Source organism: Odocoileus virginianus, chromosome 31 (assembly GCF_023699985.2).
Source record: "Odocoileus virginianus isolate 20LAN1187 ecotype Illinois chromosome 31, Ovbor_1.2, whole genome shotgun sequence".
NCBI lineage: Eukaryota > Metazoa > Chordata > Mammalia > Artiodactyla > Cervidae > Odocoileus > Odocoileus virginianus.
Window position 1 is genome coordinate 12249507 of NC_069704.1, and position 22231 is coordinate 12271737.

The 22231-nt window shown below is 39.2% G+C and overlaps 1 protein-coding gene across 1 annotated transcript in view; it reads left to right on the top strand.

Moving 5' to 3' along the window:
- SVEP1 (sushi, von Willebrand factor type A, EGF and pentraxin domain containing 1) overlaps nt 1-20922 on the top strand; it is a 193990-nt gene extending 173068 nt beyond the window's left edge. The window contains exons 42-48 of the mRNA XM_070459306.1: nt 456-629; nt 1795-1971; nt 6888-7058; nt 8249-8344; nt 10101-10196; nt 15987-16080; nt 20537-20922. Coding sequence (XP_070315407.1) covers nt 456-629; nt 1795-1971; nt 6888-7058; nt 8249-8344; nt 10101-10196; nt 15987-16080; nt 20537-20558 — 830 coding nt within the window. The 3' untranslated portion in view covers nt 20559-20922. The remainder of the gene's footprint in view (nt 1-455; nt 630-1794; nt 1972-6887; nt 7059-8248; nt 8345-10100; nt 10197-15986; nt 16081-20536) is intronic.
- The last annotated feature ends 1309 nt before the right edge of the window (nt 20923-22231 follow it).

Sequence of the window (22231 nt, forward strand, 5' to 3'; positions counted from 1 at the left end):
AAACTGCTATGGTGGGGGCTTCCCTGGTGGCTCAGAGGGCAAAGTGTCTGCCTGAAATGCGGGAGACCTGGGTTCAATCCCTGGGTCGGGAAGATCCCCTGGAGAAGGAAATGGCAACCTCCTCCAGTACTCTTGTCTGGAAAATCCCATGAACTGTAGCCTACCAGGCTTCTCGCAAAGAGTCTGACATAACTGAGCTACTTCTCTTTCTTTCTTTATGGAGTTGGTGAGGGGATTGTTTCCATTTTGCAGTAGGTTTAATTCAAACAACAGTGATAATGGTTTGTATAGCTTCTATCTCTGGAATGCAAGATAGTAATAGAACACTCTATGTGAATCCTGTTATTCTCTGTGGTTTTTTCTTTCTAAATTATCAAATAAGTGATATAAAATCCTTGTATAAAGAAGAGGGTTGGAAGAATCATTTAAGATGAGGCTTTGCTTTTTCTTCTTAGAGATCATGTGTGAAGCTCCACTTGAGTTTCAGAATGGGAAAGCTGAAGTTGAAAACAGTACCGCTGGGCCCAACGTGATATATTCCTGCAACAGAGGCTACAGCCTTGAAGGGGCGCCCGAGGCTTCCTGCACAGAAAATGGGACTTGGAGCCACCCTGTTCCTCTCTGCAAACGTGTGTGTTGACCGTAGGAGGGGTTTCAATCAGATTTAGTTTCCCCGGATGTCTAGAACATAGTAGAAACTCCACTGACAAGTGAGATTGGCCCAGAGAAAGAAATCTGTGCATATCCAAGCTGAATACTATGGGGTGTTTTAAAAATCAACTGTGTTATATTAAATAGCCTATCTGAGAATCAGCCTTCATAAGATTCCTTGGATGAGTACAAGTCCAAAACACTCACAGAAAATGCAACTTAATTTTACAAATTTGCCATAAATGTATAATGAATTACATATGATAGGAGTGATAAAAGAAAATATATTTAATGTTCAATATTAATATAATAAACATAAATATAGTGTATGAAGATAATTAGCTATAGCCACTGGAATGAAAACAGTATTCCCAAGCAAGGTATAAATTGAGAAAACTCTAGCTATTGTTTTAAGTATTACAACAAATTAATCAAACCTTTAGAATTCAGCTGACACCCTTCTTATTCACAAAACTTCATTTGTGCCCATTGAAAATTAGAAAAACTGAAATTACATGAAATTGGTGTTGATATGTGCATCACACTCTTACACTAAAAGCAACACTTCCTGTATTTCCTTCAAACCCATAGAGAAATGAGTTCATTTTTACCAAAAAGCCTGGGAAACTCTATAATTTAAGCTCTGATGCTCTTATAGAGTGGTGTGGGTCTAAAGTTATATTCAGCTCTCTGAGAAATGTCTGACTTTTCTCTGGTCCATCCTTCTGAAAGATGTTCAGTAAAAGAAAGTACAGGGACAGTAGGTAGCATTCATCCCACGTTCTTAATAGTCTTCAGATATGAAGGGGATGTTTGATATACTCCTTGGGTTTCTAGCACAGCTTTGGTTTCCCTGGGGAAGAGCTGCAGTTGTGAAGCATTTCATTTGCCATCTTAGAATTTTAGGACCATGCATTAGTGTTTGAAGAGCTTGATGTTTTCAGATCTTACCTATTTTATCCTGACAAATAATTGCATGGGGATGCAAAATAAGTCTATTTAATGTTTGAAGTTCTATGTTTTGAAGCCTCATATTGTCATCACTGGGAACTCAACTCTGGCAGAGTTCATACTCTGCCTTCAAAGAAACAAACTAAAAAAGGAGAGAAAATATCAGTAAGCATTTTCTTTTCTTTTTAACAGCAAATCCATGCCCTGTCCCATTTGTGATCCCTGAGAATGCTGTGCTTTCTGAAAAGGAGTTCTATGTTGATCAGAACGTGTCTATCAAGTGTAGGGAAGGCTTCCTGCTCCAGGGCCAGAGCACTATCACCTGCAACCCTGACGAGACGTGGACGCAGACAAGTGCCAAGTGTGAAAGTGAGTGGACACGTGGGAGCCAGTGAATTTACTGAGTGGGGAATGAGATTTTCTCATCTTCCTGAGATTATTTTCAATCAAGTAACTTACATGTAAATATTTAGATCTCTGTCTTATCATGGTCATCAACTCTGTGTTGCTATTTTAAAAAAATTTTTTTATTTAATTTGAAATCCAAACATAAAGAGAAACTTACCAGAACTAGGCTAAAACTTGCCTGACCAGGATTCACTGAATAGATTTTCAAATCACACTTTTCTAGGAACGGGCAGGATGTTAAATCTAAAATACATATTTTTCTCTGCATTGTTGAGTCTCTAAACTATCCATTAACAGGCTTTGGAATACAAAATTTATTTCACAGTAGTTCTCCAACTTGAGCGGATAGCAGAACTACCTAGCAGGCATGGTACAAACAGGGCCCACCCTGGAGTATCTGATTCAGTAGGTCTGGAGTGAGCCCTGAGAATTTGCATTTAACAGTTTCCCGGGTGTTGCTGATGGCAATACTGCTGGTCCTAAAAACACAACTGGAGAACCTGTGGGCTAGCACTGTGTTGATACATAACAGTCTGGCAGCATCTCTTGCAGCCTTGTGACAACTCTCGACATATCTTTGTGGGTTTTTTTTTAATATTTTAATATATATAAGCATTTGCTGTTTTCTTTTACTTATACATATCTGTATATAATCTTTTAAAAATTCTTTTCCATTATAAGTTATTACAAAATATTGAATGCCACTCCCTATGCTATTTTATATATGTGTGTGTGTGTATGTATATATATATTTCTGTGTATCTGTTAACCCCAAACTCCTAATTTATCCCTCCCGCTCCTTTCCCTTGATGACTTGGATAACCTTGATTAACCCTTGATGACTTGGATCACCTTGATTAACCCTGCCTTGGCCTGGATAACCACAGTGCTGTGGTCATTCACCTAGAGCCAGACATCCGGGAGTGTGAAGTCAAGTGGGCCTTAGGAAGCATTACTATGAACAAAGCTAGGGGAGATAATGAAATTCCAGCTGTGCTGTTTAAAATTCTAAAAGACAATGCTGTTAAAGTGCTGCACTCAATATGTCAGCCGATTTGAAAAACTCAGCAATGGCCACAGGACTGGAAAAGGTCAGTTTTCATTCCAATCCCAATCGTATTCTTGGGCAATGCCAAAGAATGTTTGAACTACTACACAGTTGCACTCATCTCACATGCTAGCAAGGTAATTCTCAAAATCCTTTAAGCTAGGCTTCAGCAGTATGTGAACTGAGAACTTCCAGGTGTACAAACTGGATTTAGAAAAGGCAGAGGAACCAGAGATCAAATTGCCAATGTTCGCTGGATCATAGAAAAAGCAAGAGAATTCCAGAAAAACATCTGCTTCATTGAGTACACTAAAGCCTTTGACTGTGTGGATCACAACAAACTGTGGAAAATTATTAAAGAGATTATTAATGAGAATTATTAAAGACCACCTTATGTACCTCCTGAGAAACCTTATGTGCAGGTCAAGAAGCAACTGGACATGGAACACAAACTAGTTCAAAATTGGAAAAGAAGTTTGTCAATGCTATATACTGTCACCCTGCTTATTTATATGCAGAGTACATCATGGGAAATGTTGGGAATGAATGAATCATAAGCTGGAATCATAAGCCAAAACTATCAACAACCTCAGATATGCAGATGATACCACTCTAATAGCAGAAAGTGAGCAATTAAAGAGCTTCTTGGTGATGGTGAAAGAGGAGATTCAAAAAGCTGACTTAAAACTCAACGTTCAAAAAACTAAGATCATGGCATCTGCTCCCATCACTTCTTTGCAAATGGAGAAAAAATGAAAACAGTGGCAGATTTTATCTTCTTGGGCTCCAGAATCACTGAGGATAGTGACTGCAGCCATGAAATTAAAAGACACTTGCTCCTCGGAAGAAAAGCTATGACAAACCTAGATAGCATATGAAAAAGTAGAGACATCAATTTGTCAACAAAGGTCCATATAGTCAAAGCTATGGCTTTTCCAGTAGTCATGTATGGATGTGAGAGTTGGACTATAAAGAAAGCTGAGTGCCAAAGAACTGATGCTTTCGAAGTGTGGTGCTGAATAAGACTCTTGAGATTCCCTTGGACAGTAAGGAGAGCAAACCAATCAATGCAAAGGAAATCAGTCCTGAACATTCATTGGAAGGACTGATGCTGAAGCTCAATACTTTGGCCACTTGATGCAACGAGCCAACTCATTGGAAAAGACACTGATGCTGGGAAAGATTGAAGGCAGGAGGAGAAGGGGATGATAGAGGATAAGATGATTGGATGGCATCACCAATCAGTGGACATGAGTTTGAGCAAATTCCAGGAGATAGTAAAGGACAGGGAAGCTAGGTGTGCTGCAGTCTATGGGATTGCAAAGAGTCAGACACAACTAGCAACGGAACAACAATTCCTTTCCCTTTAGTGACTGTAAAATCGTTTTCTGTGTCTGTGAGTCTGTTTCTGTTTTGTAAATAAGTTCATTTACATCCTTTTTTTAGATTCCACATATAAGCAATATCATGATATTTGTCTTTGTCTGACTTCACTTAGTATGATAATTGCAGGTTGATGCAAATGGCATTATTTCATTCATGGCATTATTCCATTAATAATAATAATAATAATAATGGCATTATTTTGTTCATTTTTTTTTTTGAACTCTTGATACTTCTTAACACATGTAATGCATCTTTCCTGTCCAATATCCTACCCTCCTGGGTTTGAATTCTATCCTCAAAATGTCCTAATCCTCAACTTATGCTGGTGCCCTAACTTCTTTAATTTTGGAGTTCTCATCTGCAAATAGCACCAGAAATTCCTATCTTATAGGTTTGTTTTAAAAAAATAAATTAATTGATATATATTTGTGACATTGCTATCTCCTGATAGAAAGCGTAAAATAACCCCAAACCCCTGAATTTTCCACTAGCAGCCTACTGCAGCATTAGAATTTTGATTTTACTTCAGCAAAGTGTTTATCATACTTTTAGCTGGGGTTTTGCATCCCAAATCCTTATGAAATCTATCCCCAGTTAAGTGAGAAGAACTAAGTATGTATAAGCCAGACGGTCTAAGCTCCTTTAAAGCCATTAGCCTGAACTAAAGTGAGCCAAGTGGCCCGATTCTACCCGCATATCCTCACGTTGGTCTTGGCTCGCAGAGACTTACTACTCAGAGCACCGGAAGCAACAGCAAGGAGGGACATGCCTTTATTACAAATGTCCTTTCAGTGCATGCTTAATTACTCCTCAATATTCTTGAGAAGATCAGGGGTTGCCTAGGAGAGGAGACAGTTTCCACAGTTGTTTGTTATCCTCAGTCCCTCTTTTGCATTTTCTATTAGACAGGAGGTCTGTGGCTTAGAACAAATATCCTTCCCGAGACCAAATTAGCCACCTTCCTCATCCTTTTCACCTCATCCTGCTATTTATCACTACAAATCAGTGATTAAAATTCAGTGGGCATGAGACTCTCCTGGGGAGAGTATGTAAGATACAGACTCATAAGCCAGAAAGCCCAGAAGTTTGCATTTTTAATAAGAATCCAAGCTGATTCCCACATAGGTGGCCTGAAACCTCTGCTTTGATAAGCACTTCTGTAAACTATCCAGCAGCTCACTGTTATCTCTGTACCTACTGTTCCTCTAACCTGGGAGCCGTAGTCCTCTGATTCACTCAAGCTTTACAGTCTAGTCCAAAGACCACTGTCACTGAAAACCGCCTAAGCATAATTAGTTACACTGACCCCAATTTTCTGCAGTATGGTAACCAGGCCTCTGATACAGCTGTTTTTAAATTATATGACTATATTTCTTCGTACATCTTCACCCATTTGTTTGAGCAAAGGTACAGCATTTTCTTCATTTATTTCTTTCCAGTTTCTTGTACACAGTAGGCATGAATACATGTTTATTTGATATGTGGCTGATTGAATTAATGTTTTTAACTACCTTAGAAGGAAAAGAAAATTTAGAAGAATCAGAAAAAGTGACCATGGCCTCTGGCAAGTTTTTCAATAGTATTATGGCCAGAAAGTGGCCTTTTAAAAGCCAGTTTATGAAAACTCATCTAAAAGTTAGCCTTGTACAAACTGGAAACGGATGAGAATCCTGGCTCCAATCCAGCCTTTGTTGTGTGAGGCAGTACAGAACAACACTAGTTATCTAGTTTATCCCCATAAAATTCTCAAAGCAAAATTAGCTATAAACATTTTTATTTAAATATTCAAAGCATGTACTTTTAAAAGAGAGGATTATCCTTCCGTCTTACACATTCCGAAAGAAGAGGGTCACTGCTTATAGTCTTGAAAAGAGGGAAACGAATGTGAAAGCTTGAATTTCATAAACCCCGTCAGGCTGTGTAAATGGAGTTATCTTTAGGTTAGAGACAATATTCATTCCTTTACTCATTTTTCAAATATTTATTGAGAGCCCATTGCACCAGGCACTGTTCTGGGCACTGATAAAACAGCCATGATGGTATTTGTAGTCTTGCAATTCGTGATCTTTAAAGTGGTAAGCTGTAAATAATCCGAATGCTACTTCTCTTCTTATCTGATAAGCTAAGCATGCTGCAATGAAATTCTTATATCTCTTTGGTGAGGTATAAGAAGACAAGACTTCATGCCTTGAGTATAAAATACCTCAGCTTCAACATATGAATCAGAAAGCAAAACCTTTGATCTTGTACATCAAATTTTTCTAGAGAGCAGCAGGTGGTGCTTTTAGTTTCTGGTGCCTTTTAGATTTAATGTAGTTAAAAAGGTTACCTTTGTGTATTTTATCTTTCTTCTTTCAGTCTTAGAGGTGAGACTATGCTCTCTCCTCTCCACTGGCTGGGTTAGTATTGCAAGCTTATTTTTTGTTTGTTTATTTTCCTATAGAAATCTCATGTGGTCCACCAACTCATGTAGAAAATGCAATTGCCCGAGGCGTACATTATCAGTATGGGGACATGATCACCTACTCCTGTTACAGTGGATACATGTTGGAGGGTTCCCTGAGGAGTGTTTGCCTAGAGAATGGAACCTGGACATCACCTCCTGTCTGCAGAGGTAAGGAGATATTTGAATGGTTAGTTATTAGTGAAACTGTAGAAAAATGTATATGGAAGTCTGATATGGCCAACAACTAGTAGGCATGCTATTTTATCTTTCCTTGACTTTCAGTTTTCTCATATCATGTGTGTTACTTTCCTTAACTTTGCAAGTTGGAGTTTTGAAAGCTTGCACACAGACCTTTGGTCCAGTACCTGGCCCCTTCCTGAGTCAATCATGGCTCCTTAAGCAAGTCTCCTCTCCGCATCTTGGGAGTGTTCTCCAGTCCCTAGGCAGAGCTGTGTCGTGACTGGGTCATGAGGGCAACCTCCTGGTGTTTCAATACAGATACCAGTTCTAACCAACCATCCTCAGCAGACCCCTGTGCCCCATAAGGAATGAGGCCCCATATGGGATCCTATCGTGACTAATATAGTACATTTTAAAATCTTTTAAGGAGCTTCCACATTGTTCTCTATTGTGGCTGTGTCTGTTTACATTCCTACCAGCAAGGTAGGAGGGTTTCCTTTTCTGCACACCCTCTCCAGCATTTATTATTTTAGACTTTTTGATGATGGTTATTCTGACCAATGTGATACCTCATCATAGTTTTGATTTGCATTTTTCTAATAACTTGGGATATTGAGCATCTTTTCATGTGCCTGTCAGCTCATAGGTTGTAAGAAAATACGCAAACTCCTCTTGAGAGGGGTGTTGAGGAGCTACCTCCTTAAGCAACAGCTCGTGTCACTTAAAGTCAGAAGTCAAATGAGAGGTGTGTGTCTGTTTACCTGTTTGTTTCTTCACTTCTTTAAGGTAATGTGGAACGCTGGCAGCACCAGAGAGCTATTAGCCATCAAAGGCTTCCTTTAAGGGAATTTTCAAATCTCCTAGAAAGGCATTTCCCCTGTCCAGATAAACGGAGACAATCTTTTATATGAACCACTTGGTTCTCTTTTGCCCTGAATCCCCAAACTACTAAAACGTTTGATAGTTATAATCTCAGAACTACCCGAACTTGTTTATGTCCCTCCTGAGCCCCTCAGGTTCATCCCCAACCAAAATCTTGAAACTGGGTTTCATTTCTCTTCCTTAAGACTTGATTCGAGGAAATACTCTGAAATGTAAATGATCAATCCTATTTTCTGACAACCGGCCTTGCTTTTCCTAATTCCCTAGATGTATGACCCATCCTGCTTGTTTTCCAGCTGTCTGTCGATTCCCATGTCAGAATGGAGGGATCTGCCAACGCCCAAATGCTTGTTCCTGTCCAGATGGCTGGATGGGTCGCCTCTGTGAAGAGCGTGAGTCTGTCCTCGTATCTTACAAGTTGTGTCCTAAGATTTTACTTTGAGTTCCGATGGTTTGCCTGGAAGCTGCCAACTTAGGGGCATTACTAGGAACTGGCTTCACTAGTGGCAGGAATTCTCTTGCTTAAATCCCGTGACAGACCAGACAAAGGTCCGAGAGCTGATTTATATATGTCATTTAGTTGCAGAAGATCTATAATATTACAGGCCTTGAAAATACAGTTATCAAGCTCCATCTAAGGCCATCTCAACCTGCCTACTGGCACAGATTTCCAAGAACTTTCTTGGGAAGGAGCTTATAATAAAGGGTTGGTTTCCCAACCTTGGTCTCCCTTTATCTCAAGTCCATTTATGTTCTGTGCTGCTTCTTGCTAGATTAGTATAAATTCATGGCATTGCATAAAATTGTACTTTGCAGGTAAGATAGGGAGCCCATCATTCATTAAGGGTAGCTCTTTCCAATTAAAAAAATAAATTGGTACTCCAGTAGCTATACAATGCTTGATACTTTAATACAGAATTTCAGTCCTCAGGAAAAAATACATTTAAATTTGAGTTTCCAGGAGAATGTGAAAAAGTGGCTTTAATTTTTTTAATGTCTAAACTATACTTTGTTTCAAAATCTCTAAAAATACATACACATGGATAAAATTATTGGGAGTATATTAATCACATTGAGTCGTTGATATGATGGCCATTGGTCTATATCAGTTTTTCCTAAGGCCAAGCACTTTATTAGAAATTCTGAAACTTTTTAAAGTGTAAGTATTTCAACTAATGTAGAAAGGAAATAATACAATGGAAATCAGTTTAGGCTGCTAATAGCTCACCAAAACAAGTGTTCTCACAGTCACTCAGAAAGAAGAGAATTTTTCCTTCTACTTCTCCCCAGTCCTACATTCCTACTTAGGGCTTCCACATGTGACCTGCTAGAATACCAAGGATCATGACAAGCCTGGCTTAGTTCGCTGAACATGTGCCTATAGTGCATGAGATCAGGGCTTCCCAGGCTTTCCTGCGCTTACAGACCACCTGGGAGAGGCTCAGTGCAGCTTCTGATTTGGTAGACCCAAGACAGGACCTGAGATTCCGCATTTCCAACTAAGTCCTATGTAATGCCAGTGCTTTGGTCTTGAGAACCATGCTTTGAATACCAAGTCAGTAGACAGTCTCACTTCTTTTAAACAGATAATGCCTCTTTACGGAGCTCAGTGATTTCTAGTAGGAGAAATGATTGCCATGAAGAATGTCAGGGAGGCCAGATTCAGTCACCATTAGGCCTCGGCTCCAAGGAAATAAAGGGTGGCAGTTACTAACGTGTTACCCACACCAGCCCACGGAAGAGCTTATCTGACTGCATTTTCACATTTAATTACAGCCAAGAAGAGAACCTCAAGGCAGCCAAACCCTCTTAGATCATTTTCTGTAATTTGTAATGGAAATTTGAAACGATAATAAATAAAAAACATTCTGCTTATTTTGTGAAGAGAAAGCAAAGCACTTAGCAGGCATCGATTTTGGTGCGTCCTCCCGGAAGAGTGCATTTGGCATTGGAGTCCATTACACGGGGCTAAGGGTCCAGATTGACTTTCTGGATTGTGTTTTCCCAATAATACTGATTAATAAACACAGCATATACGGGAAAGTTATCTGAGGTCATCTGAGGTTTTACTCCTCCTGGAAAATATCTTCTGAAAACTCTGATCATATCTGTGGGTTTTGATCCAATCCATTTTGATCTCCTTTCTAGCGATCTGCATTCTCCCCTGTCTGAACGGTGGTCGCTGTGTGGCCCCTTATCAATGTGACTGCTCACCTGGCTGGACAGGGTCCCGCTGTCATACAGGTAGGCATCCTATCAGAGTTGGTTTTCTTGGTGACTGGACTCCATGAAACCTTAGAGAACACCAGTGAGTGTGACTCAGATTCAGAGGTGGCAGTAAGCCCAAAGGGTATCGGGGTTTCTCACGAATTCCTCGAGATGGTCCCTTGAATGGTGGTCTCAATGCTCAACCTGTGTCTGCCTCAGAGACACCTCTCAGGGTTGTGTGACCAATAAGAGCATCAGAGGTGACTCATTTGTCAGCCTTCTTCATGTCATTTGCTCTGTTTTGCAGAATTAGAGAAAAAATAATGCAGAAGTTCAGAAGAATATTTATTTAAACCTCTATGAAGCTAAATCACTAAATTGGTAGTAACTATTTAGAATGAACAGGCTCTAAATAAATACAATTGAAGTTAAAGTGAAGTAACTCAACAAGAGATGGTTCCTTATCATGGAAGACAGTAAGAAACTGTTGTTGATTTAATTGGTGATAAACCTGTCCTCATAGCAACCCATGCTCAAATACCTGCCTATCCACTATACTTTGCTATCTGTTTAATTGCTTGACTTTGATCTTTCCCTGCCCTCACTAGATTATATGCCACTGGTGGGCAGGGATATTTGTGATCTTTATATTCTCAGTAGCTAGCATAGTGCCCACAATATGACAGGTTTTTCAGTAATTGTCTAAATAATCCAGCAGTCTAAAATGATAGATTTTTTTTTTACCTTTTTAATGTCCTAATTGTCAGGCAACTGTTAAAAGCACAGAACTCACTGTAATTATTTTGTGTTAACTCTAACCCTTCTTGTTCCTGTTGTAAATAATATTTATACCACTTCCTAGTGAGGTTAATTGTAAAACAGAGCAGGCCAACTGACACCAGAGCTTGTCACGAACTCTAAGGCTCGAATGACTATATAATTTAGCCTCCAAACTGGGAGATTTTGGAGGATGAAAGGGGCACTATTAAGAAGCAAGTCAGGGAAATGGGAGTCAAAGTTGTAAAAACGCCAAAGCAGACGTGCAGCCACCCCACATAAAGGTGAAAGTGAGCCACCCATGAGTATAGGGAAGGAAAAATGTAATACTGGAGGCTAAATTTGAAGTTTTTATTTGAAACTTTTTTTTTTTTTGCATTTCTCCATTTTTATTTTCATCAGAGAAAAGGCAGACTTCAAATGAAATGGTACAGTGGTTGACTCCTGATAGTATTATCATTAGCGGTCTATTGTAAACCTTGTTGATTTTAGAGGACCATAGGTGAGCTTTGGGTGGTGTAGGAACCCGTGACATTTCACTCTTGTATTAAAAGTTTAATATGTTATGTATCTTGCTGTATAAGTGGGCTCATAACTTTCACTGAAGTCTCAAGCCTGTAACACCCCTTAAAATCTGATATCACCATCCCATGTCCTCACTCATTATTTAAACTTTTTATGGAAAACACAGACAACTTTTAGATTACTTTAATGCCTTACATTGGTTATGAACTTTGTTTATAGAGGAAAGGAACCAATTTGAAATACCTCAAGAAAAATTGGGAAAAATAAAAAGAAGGGCTAGGGCAAGGGGTACTTGACAGTCTTAAAGTAATGTTTCGTGTTTCTTTATCACAAATCAACCTTGATTTTTTTTTTTAGCTTTTTATTTGTTTGTTTATTATTTTGCTACGCTGGGTCTTGGTCGCTGTGCGGGCTTTCCTTTAGTTGCCGCAAGCCGGGGCTACTCTCTAGTTGCGGTGCTCCGGCTTCTCATTGAAGCGGCTTCTCTTCTTGCGGACCACAGGCTCTAGTGGTCTACTTGGGCTTCCATAGTTGCAGCTCCCAGCCTCTGAAGCATGGCCCAGTAATTGTGGTGCACAGGCTTAGTTGCCCCTAGACACGTGAGATCTTCCCAGATCAGGGGTGGAACCCACGGCTCCTGCATTGGCAGGTGGATTCTTTATCACTGAGCCATCAGGGAAGCCCCAGCCTTGATATTTATCTATATTTCTCATGCATACAAAATTCAACCTACCTGCAAACCAGCTTTGCCCTTTCCCGGGCATCTTATCTCTGTAGGTGTTGGCAGCATGCTTCCAGACGGAGACGCTCTCAATTCTCCCTCCCCCTTCATCTACCAGTATCAGCACTCCTTTCTGTTCCTTCCGACTCCATATCTCTTGCATCCTACTCTATCTCCACTATCACCAGCTAGTAGAAGACCTTTCCTTTGGATCACTACCAGAGTCTACTACTTAACCTTCCCATTTCTATTTCCAAAATAACACCATTACACACAGCTCTGGGCATATCTTTGCCCTGTTTAAGAACCTGAGATGGTTGCTTGTTGTCTCCACATCCAGCCCAGATTCTTCTGCCTCCTGAGGTACTGTGTGTACTGGCACCAGCATACATGATACACTTACTTCCCTTCCTGCCAGTCACATCTTGTCCCTTGCAGACATGGCTATTGCCTATTAAGACTCACCTCTGAAGCCCTGCCTAAGTTTCCTGTTATCCCTAAACTTGCTCTCTACAACGGAAATCTGTTTTCTAACATTCCATCTCTATAGATATTGCACAGTTAGCTAGAACCATGCCATTTAAGGATCTTTCCCAGTCACTCAACAGTAAAGAATCCACCTGCAATGCAGGAGATGCAGGTTTGATCCCTGAATCAGGAAGATCCACTGGAGGAGGAAATGGCAACCTACTCCAATATTTTTGCCTGGAAAATCCCATGGACAGAGCCCAGCGGGCTAAAGTCTATAGGGTCACACAGAGTCAGACACGACTCAGGGACTAAACACAGACACTTGCCATTTAAAGCTCAGTTAATCTGGCTGATTTGTATTTCTTTTAGCTCTTTAGCTCCCTGACATTAAGCACCTCACTGACATGAGCCATACAGCCTTTATGTTTTTCAGTTTTGCTGCAGCTGCCTCAGCAAAGATCCCATTTATATCCATTAGGTATTAAACATACAAAAGAGTGTACAACAGGAGATCTCGCTCTCCAGAATCCAGTCTAGAAAAGAAGGGATGAGCAGAATGGCCTATCAGTATGGAGGTATACTATATAATGACTGGAGTCATTAAGTATAATAAGTATATACTCCAGTCATAAGTATAATGACTGGAGGCTAATTGAACTCTCTACATGCTCAATAGTAAAATGAGTAAACTACCCAAATGTAAAGTGAGGTTGCTCAGTCGTCGACCCAGGGATCGAACCTGGGTCTCCCGCATTGCGGGCAGGCACTTGACGGTCTGAGCCACCAGGAAAGACCCAGTAGATGTTCAAAAAAGGCTCCGCAAGCGTAGACTCAAAGGAAGAGCAAGAGGAGTCCCCAGGTGGAGCTCATTCCAGACAAAGGCATAGAAGTGTAACACAAGCTTGGTCAGCTGACTAGAGCCAGAGCGGAAGCCATAGCGGCAGTGGAGGGGTGTGGCCGGAAGTGGCGTATAAAGCTAGGCAGAGCCAGATGAGGAAGTGCAGTGCATACTTAATTATGGCTTCTGAGCCACAGAGGCTGTTAAAGGGACTTAAGCAGGAAAATCATGTGATTAGGTATTCTTTTAGAAAAATTATTTTGGGAACAGTACAGAAAAGGGCAGAAAGCAAGACTTAAAAATAGACTTGTTAGAGACTTATCCCAGCCTGAATTGGCAAGAGGTAAAGAATCTGCCTGCAGTGTAGGAAACCTGGGTTCGATCCCTGGATCGGGAAGATCCTCTAAAGAAGGGAAGGGCAGCCCACTCCAGTCTTCTTGCCTGGAGAATCCCACAGACAGGAGCCTGGCGGGCTACAATCCACAGGGTCCTAAAGAGTGGGACATGACTGAGTGACTAACACTTTCACATTCAATGAAGTCTAGAGAAATGGTGACCGAAAAGGATAGATTTGAGAGAAGATAGATGAATCAGCACTACCTGGTTATAGATTTATTGTGGAAATAAAGGTCTAAGGAGAGTCACGGTTGATATTTCCAGTTTAGGCTTCTGAGTGGAAGATGGTGCTATTGGCTGAGACAAAGAACCCAAAAGGAAGAGCTTTGAAGGTACAGATAAGGAGTTAAGTAAGGACAGGCTGAGTTTGAAGATACAGATAAAGAGTTAAGTAAGGATAGGCTGAGGTTGAAGGTACAGATAAGGAGTTGAGAAAATACATGCTGTGGAAGAGGAACTGGCAACCCATTCCATTATTTACTACGTGAAAAGTACCTTACTGTCCATGAGGTCACAAAGAGTTGGACATGACTGAGCACACATGCATGCATGCACAAAAACACACTGAGTTGGAACATACAAGGGAGAGGTCTGACAGGCAATTGGATGATGTATCTTCCCAGAAGATACACTACATTGAAGATAGATATCAGTCATCACTGGAAAACTTTCGTAGAGGGAAAAAAAGAAGTCTGTGCAGAAGGTGGCATGAGAAGGTGCCCAGAATGGAACGTTGGGGTCACCCATGTTATAGGGAAGGAGGAAGGTGTTAGGCTTTTACATGGAGAAATGAAAAATAATAATGTAAAAAAATTGTTAGTACAGTCAGTTACTGCTAAATCATCATGCGCTTGAAAAGGAGTGATTTTTTAATATTAGTGAGCAGCTATGGAGAATTAAATGGCACCCCACTCTGGTACTCTTGCCTAGAAAATCCCATGGACGGAGGAGCCTGGTAGGCCACAGCCCGTGGGGTTGCAAAGAGTCGGACACGACTAAGTGACTTTGCTTTGCTTTATGGAGAATTAGTTGTAGACTATTGAGTTTTATTTTTGCTATTCTTGACCCTGCTTCATTTCATAATTTCCTTTTGGTTATATTGCAAATATGTGCATTTTGTTGGCTTGCTTGTCAAGAAAGCTCACCAAGAGCAAAGACTGGTGTGTTTTCATTCTTATCCTCTCTCAATGCTTATCAAGTGCCTGGATTGCTGATGTTTTCCCTATATTTTACGAATGAGTGATAAAGAAGTGATATTTCTTCCTCTCTCACCAAAGATGAGTTTTTCATCTGGGGAAGCCTGCTTTTCCAAGTTATAATGAGACTGAAATGTTTCTCATTTCCAGCTTTCTCCCAACAGGCATCTTATTTTTTTCTTTGATACATTAAACTGGCTGGCCTTCATCTGTTTTTAGTGTCCTTAAGATTTTTTTAACAAGTAGATTCATGGAGAAAAGTTTGACCCTGAGACTATGGACCTGTGAGAAAGATGACTGTACAGTAAATCTCCCAGTTTTCACTCAGGGTTACATCAGTGGCTCATTTTTAACTCGACCCCAGGCTCTGTAATTCCAATTCAAGTTGGTAAAAGCCATGAAATAAATTTCCTAGCAAGCACAAAGGGCTTTTGAATCATTTGTTATGTTAGCCAGTCTATGTGCCTAATCTAGTGTCATAAGAATTAACATCTGATATAATGACTTCATCAGTCATAGAGTTCATTGCTGGCTGTCTCAAGAGCTTGACAGTCTCACTGAGCATATGAATAATTTTCAGTTCAAACAGTGTCAAATTAGTTACCTAAATAAGGATTAAAGAAGAGAAAAATTAGTGGACTCAGAGTTATCAGCAAAGGTTTCAGTATGCAGGTAGAACTTAAGCTGGGATTTAAATATAAAGATCAATTCTTGCTTGGAAGGACAGAGGGAGGTGGTACCACATAATAATGTGAGATCGAGCAAACTGGCAGGATGCAGTCCATTAGGAATGGTGGCAGCTGGAGCAGAAAGCAGAGTCAAATCTTATTCTCCGTATCTTCATGAGCATCTTCATGATTGCTAAGTATTCATTAAGTAAATGCATGAATTTTTCATCCCAGCTGTCTGCCAGTCTCCCTGCTTAAATGGTGGAAAATGCGTAAGACCAAACCGATGCCATTGTCTCTCGGCATGGACGGGACATGACTGTTCCAGGTAAGACAACCAAAAACTACTGTTTATCTACAACATGAGAAGACTGAAGTTCAAGTTAAGTTGTCCCAACAGCCAGAAGATATCTCAGGTTTGAAGGTAAGCATTTTGTATCCAGAAATAGCCATTTTGAGATTTGAACTAAAGCCAAATGAAGAAGTATTAGTTAATATTTGACAGATAAAACAATGATTTCTCAAAAACACACATTTATTACAGCACAAATAATAAAATTGAAACAACATAATTTTAGAGGATTAGCATAGCCTCTGCATGAGGAGGACATGCAAATTTGTGAAGTTTTTTGACAAAGAGCTTAATTAAACAAGTTAATGACTTCTTGGATGGTAGATTGCACCCTTCATAAGAAAGAAAGCAAATGATAAACTCAGTATGTTTTACTGACATTCATTTGCATTCCTATTTGTAATACAAATAGTATTGAAAGTGATGATAAGGACCATTTATTTTTAAAGTCAATTATTTTTCCATATTTTTTACAGTATATACAGTCAGTATTTAATGGACTGCAAGAAAATTTATGTAAAAATGTGTTCTAGGAATTGATTTCTCATTTGTAACCAGATAAATATCATAGTTGAGAAAAGATTATCACAAAAATAAATCAAAGGAAAAAGTTTGAAAGTTTAAATATCATAAACTTTTTAATAAAGTATAATGGACATACATTATATTAGTTTAGTATATTACTATAACATAGTGATTCAGTATTTCTATATGTACATATTGTGCAGTGATCACCACAGTATAGTTAACTATGTAAGTCCACATATGTAGTTATAAAAATTTTTTTCTTGAAATGAGACCTTTTAAGATCTACTGCTCTTGGCAACTTTCAAATGTGCAGTATAGTATTATTAATTATAATTGCCATGTTATATATTCTATTCCCATAACTTATTTATTCTATAACTGGAAATTTGTGCCTTTTGACTCCTTTCACCCAGTTAGCCCAGTCCCCCACCCACCTCCACCTCTGGCAACCATCAATCTGTTCTCTGTAAGTTTGGTTCTGGTTTTTGTTTTAGATTCTACAAATAAGCAAAATCATACGGTATCTGTCTTTCTCTTTCAGACTCATTTCACTTAGCCTAATAACCTCAAGGTCCATCCATTTGTCACAGTTGACAAGATTTCATTCTTTTTATGGCTTAATAATATTCCATTGTGAGGTGTGTGTGTGTTTATAAAGAAAATTTCCTTTATCTGTTCATTCATCAATGGGCACAGGCTGTTTCCATGTCTTGGTTACTGTAAATAATGCCAAAATGAACATGGGAGTGCAGACATCTTTCCAATTAATGTTTTCATTTTCTTCAGATAAATACCCAGAGAGTTGCTGGATCACATGGTAGTTATATTTTAAATCTTTTGAGGAAACCCCATAATATTTTCTACAGTGGCTGCACCAATTTATACTCCCATCAGTAGTGTACAAGATTTCCTTTTCTGTATATCTTCAACAATGCTTGTTATTTCTTGCCTTTCAGATAATAGCAATTCTAACAGGTTTGAGATGACATCTCATTGTAGTTTTAATTTGTATTTCCTGATGGTTAGTGATGCTGAATATCTTTTCATATACATCTGTAATTTCTTTATGTAGTTTGAACATTAATCCTTATATATGGTTTGCAAATACTTTCTTCTTTTCAGTAGATTGTCTTTTCATTTTGTTGATGCTTTTCTTTGTGGTGCAGAAGCCTTTGGGTTTGATGTGGTCCCACTTTATTTTTGCTTTTGTTGCCTTTGCTTTGATGGCAAATCCAAAAAAAACCATACCAAGGCTGATGTCAAGGAGCCAACGACCTATGTTTTCTTCTAGGAGAAAGAAGAAGTTATGGTAACTTCTTTTACCATAAGTTAATTGACCATATATATGTGGATTTATTTCTGGGTTCTGTATTCTGTTTCATTGATCTATGGTCTGTTTTTTATACCAATACTGTATCATTTTGATTACATACTGCATCATACCATTGATAAAATATTTTCAATATTACACCATTGTCCTCATAAATATTGCAGTGTTGGAATATTACCATCTCTATTTTAAAATTTTAATATATGTCATTATATTACATCGCTTAGATTTGCATTATGTACATTTACTTCTATATTATAGGAATCATTGGAAAAAATGGGTATTTCCATATTCATTTTTTAAAGTGAAAAATTCAGTTAACTGAGAAGAATATTTCTTTTTTTCATGTCCTTTTACTAAATTTTGATTGGACAATTAAAGTCAACTTGCCAAGACAAAAATCTATTTACATATAAACTTAACTGATGAAAATATATGTCTCATGCCAATGAATTTCTTCATATCATCTCAAGTATATGCATCTCTGCAGAGAGAAAAAAAATTGAACCCTAAAGGACAAATTTGGATTGTACAAGTAGATTTAGAAGTTTCTAACATAAAAGTGATAGTTTTACCTGACAGCAGAGTTGAAAGAACTTAAGAAAATGAGAATCAGACTGGAGAGGATTTCTGGGGAAAAAAAGAGAGCAAAGAAAAGAAAAAACAAAGATAGAAACAATAAGGACAGTGACTCAAAAAGGAACAGGAAGTATTTGTAACATTATTTAAAGCTTTATGTTTCAACTACTTCATCTTACAGATAAATAAAGGAAGCTCAGAGTTTGTATGGTTCCCTAATATCAAAATACAATTGACCCTTGAACAAAACAAGTTTGAACAGCATGAGTCCCCCTATATATAGATTTTTTCCCCAATAGATCCATAATATAGATCTACACAATCTTCAGTTGGCTGAATCTGTGGATGTGGAACCACATACAGAGGACCAACTGATTATAAAATCATCCACCAATTTTTGACCACTCAGAGTGTCCGCTCCCCTGACCCCCACATTATTCAAGAGTCAACTACCCCTATAGGAAATTTTTCTTGACCAGAGGATGTCAATAAAGAACTTACTAAAAAAAAAAAAAAGAAAGAAAGAAAGAAAGAACTTACCTTATAAACAATAAAATGCTATTAATAAAGGTAATAAAATCTAGATTTTTTTTAATTCAAAAGCTTGATAAAGGAATCGAAAAAATAATAATAATAATGCAAATTCAAGGAAAGGTCAAGCCAGAAGACCCAGCAGCCCCCCTCTCCTTATACTGTGATGGATTTTTCTAGGAGACCTGCATTAGCTAGGACTCTCTTATTGCAACTCCAAGTGGCTTAAGCAAAGAAAGCAATCTGTTATCACAATAATGGGACCTCATATGGAACCCCATACATGGTTGGCTGAGCATGAGGGCAAACAGACTAAGAACTTGAAAGACATCTGAAGCCTCTCCCCTCCCATCTCACCTCCTGTCTCTAACATCTTCTCCATCCTCCCGCTGCAGAATGGTTTCCTTTGCTATTCATTTCACATGGAAGGACCCCACTGCCCACAGAAGTAGTGTGCTGACCCATTTTAAAACTGCAGGAGAAGAACTCATTAGCCCAGATTGATTCAAGGGCCCATGATGGATCAGTCAATGGTGACCCTAGGTTGGGTTATTCTAATGTGAAAGTTCATTTTGCTAAAACTTTTACCATGCCTTTGGGTAAAGAGTGGAAGAGACTGGCAATTCATTGGTGAAAGAGATGGAGAGAAAGCTTTTCTGGGAAATCAAAACAATAAATGTTTACACATACTTTCTTTCTCTTCCACAAGATTGAGTGCCTTAAAGATTGTCTCCCTCATACTTAGTAAAGACAGAAAAATTAATGCTCATGGTAAAGAACCCACTGCCAATGTAAGAGACGTAAGAGATACGGGTTTGATCCCTGGGCTGGAAAGATCCCCTGGAGGAGGGCATGGCAACCCCCTCCGATGTTCTTGCCGGGGGAATCCCATGGACAGAGGAGGCTGGCAGACTGCTGTCCATAGCATCTCACAGAGTCAGATGACTGAAGCGACTTAGCACAGCACAGCTGGTTGACCGAACAGTTTTCAGGCATCGTGACAGCTGGTGGAGAGATAACCCTGTGGCATTCCATTAGGTCCCTCAATCTGTAGCCTTCTCTACTGATGAATCATTCCCAAATTGTTCCGTCCTCAAGGAAGATACTGTGTTTCCTCTGACTATGCACAGAAAATGGATCCTAAACAAATACCATAAATAAAAACCATAGACAGTTCATGCTATAAGAGACCTTTAGGTTCACGAAGTCCAAAGCCCTCATTCTGCAGATGAGCAGGTTATCAGACAGGAAACTAGTGACAGAGCCAGGACTCAAACTCCAGTGTGCCGTGTACATTAGTACTTTTTCTCCGTGTCCCTTCGTTTTCTCAAGGATTGACCCCCATCCATCCAAACCACATCACAGATGATGCCCAGGTATCTGAGACTTTCAGTTGTGTTTTAATCAGCCCCCATACAGATGTTCCCCCTTTCTTTACTGTTGAATCTTTGTTTTTTGTTCTAGGAAAAGGAGGACTGGGTTTTAACCACCGCACAACCAACCAGCTCTCCTGAAATGCAGGATCATCTCTTCCTGGCCGTCTTGGACATCGCACAATTTACGTGAAGACTTTCCAACACGGTGCTGGGTCTTGTCTCGTTTCAGTCATCTTGTTACTTTGGGTTGACCTTTTTATTTTGTGTTATAGTTTATTTCTTGTGACATACCTTCTTACATGTTTCCATTTTTAAATATGCCTGTATTTTCTATATAAAAATATATTAAATAGATGCTGCTCCACTCTGACAAAATGTACATACTCTGCTGTCTATTGGAAGGTTCCTGGTATACATTTTTATTCAGTTACTTAAAATGATTTTTCAATTAAAATATATTTTGCTACTAAATAATGTTTTGCCAGTAGTGCCATTTTGTGAGGGAAAAGAGGATTCATCATTGGTGCCGCTAGCATGCTATGAGATTACATGCAATGTACTGAGAAATTACAGTAATGGAGACTCCTTCATGGTAGATCCATCATGTCTACAATATATGTAACAGTAGAAGTTTCCTTTTGTTCAATCAGAAAGTAACTGTTGGACCCACTATCCTCCATGCAAAACACTGTTCTGGTGCTGAGGGTAGCCTGACTAATTCCTTCTACAGCATTTGGAAAGCTGTGGGCATCAACCTAGTGGATGGGGGGAAAAAAATAATGACCATGGTTCACAAAATAAAGTGCTTCACTTCCTTCTCTAAGCTGGAATAAGAAATGCAAGAACTGGAAGATTAACAGAGAGCCCATTTCTGGGTCATAATCCCACCACTCACTACTTTGGGAGAAAGGAGATTGGAATAACACAACAGAAAAGGGGAAAGGAAAAGGCAAATGGAGAAAATCGCCGCAATTGTGCTCCTGGCTCCACCTGCCAAAAAAAAAAAAGAACTGAGTTTGCCTAAGGCAGAGCTGAGCTGCCTCTCAATTCCCACTGCTTCCCCCTAAGTCCATCACCATCCTTCTAGCAGGATAAAGGTTTTCTCAGACTTTGTGGCGGGGGGGGGGCGGGAAGCCACAACACTGGATTTTGTTTAAAATAGGAAAATCGCAGTCAGCTCATCTCATCCTTTGGAGAACTGCTTCCACACAAGGCATGGTGCACAGTGTAACACTGTGAAGAGACGAATGGTGAAGATCCTGACTGCCCGAGTGGTTCTCCTCACTGTCTTCTCTTCTGTCAGCCACTGACGCCTCTTCCTTCCTTCTTCGGACAGTCACCCTCTGGACCAGTCTTCCACGCTTATGAGTATGCCTTTTATTTAATTGATGCCCCCATCGACTTCCAAACTATGTTGATTTTTGTCATTTATAATCATAAAACTATCAAATAAAATCCAAAATCTAAATAATAAAAAGCAAGGTGGTACCAGAAATTTTAAGCTAGGGAAAGCTACTACACTTGAAAGCAAAACTCAGTTCTGAAAATGAACCTACCATGTAAAATTTGTATTGGGTTAGTTTGAATAGATTAAAAGATCTATACTTGACAGTAAGTTATATTAGTTGCATTATGCAGACAGGACAAGGAAGTGAAGCACCATACGAGTAAGGTTTGCAAATGATATGAGGCTCTACATAACTAAAAGTGTGATTCACAGGGAAAGAATATTAAAAGCAGTTGAAAAAAATCTTTTTTAATTTATTGTGATATAGTTGATTTA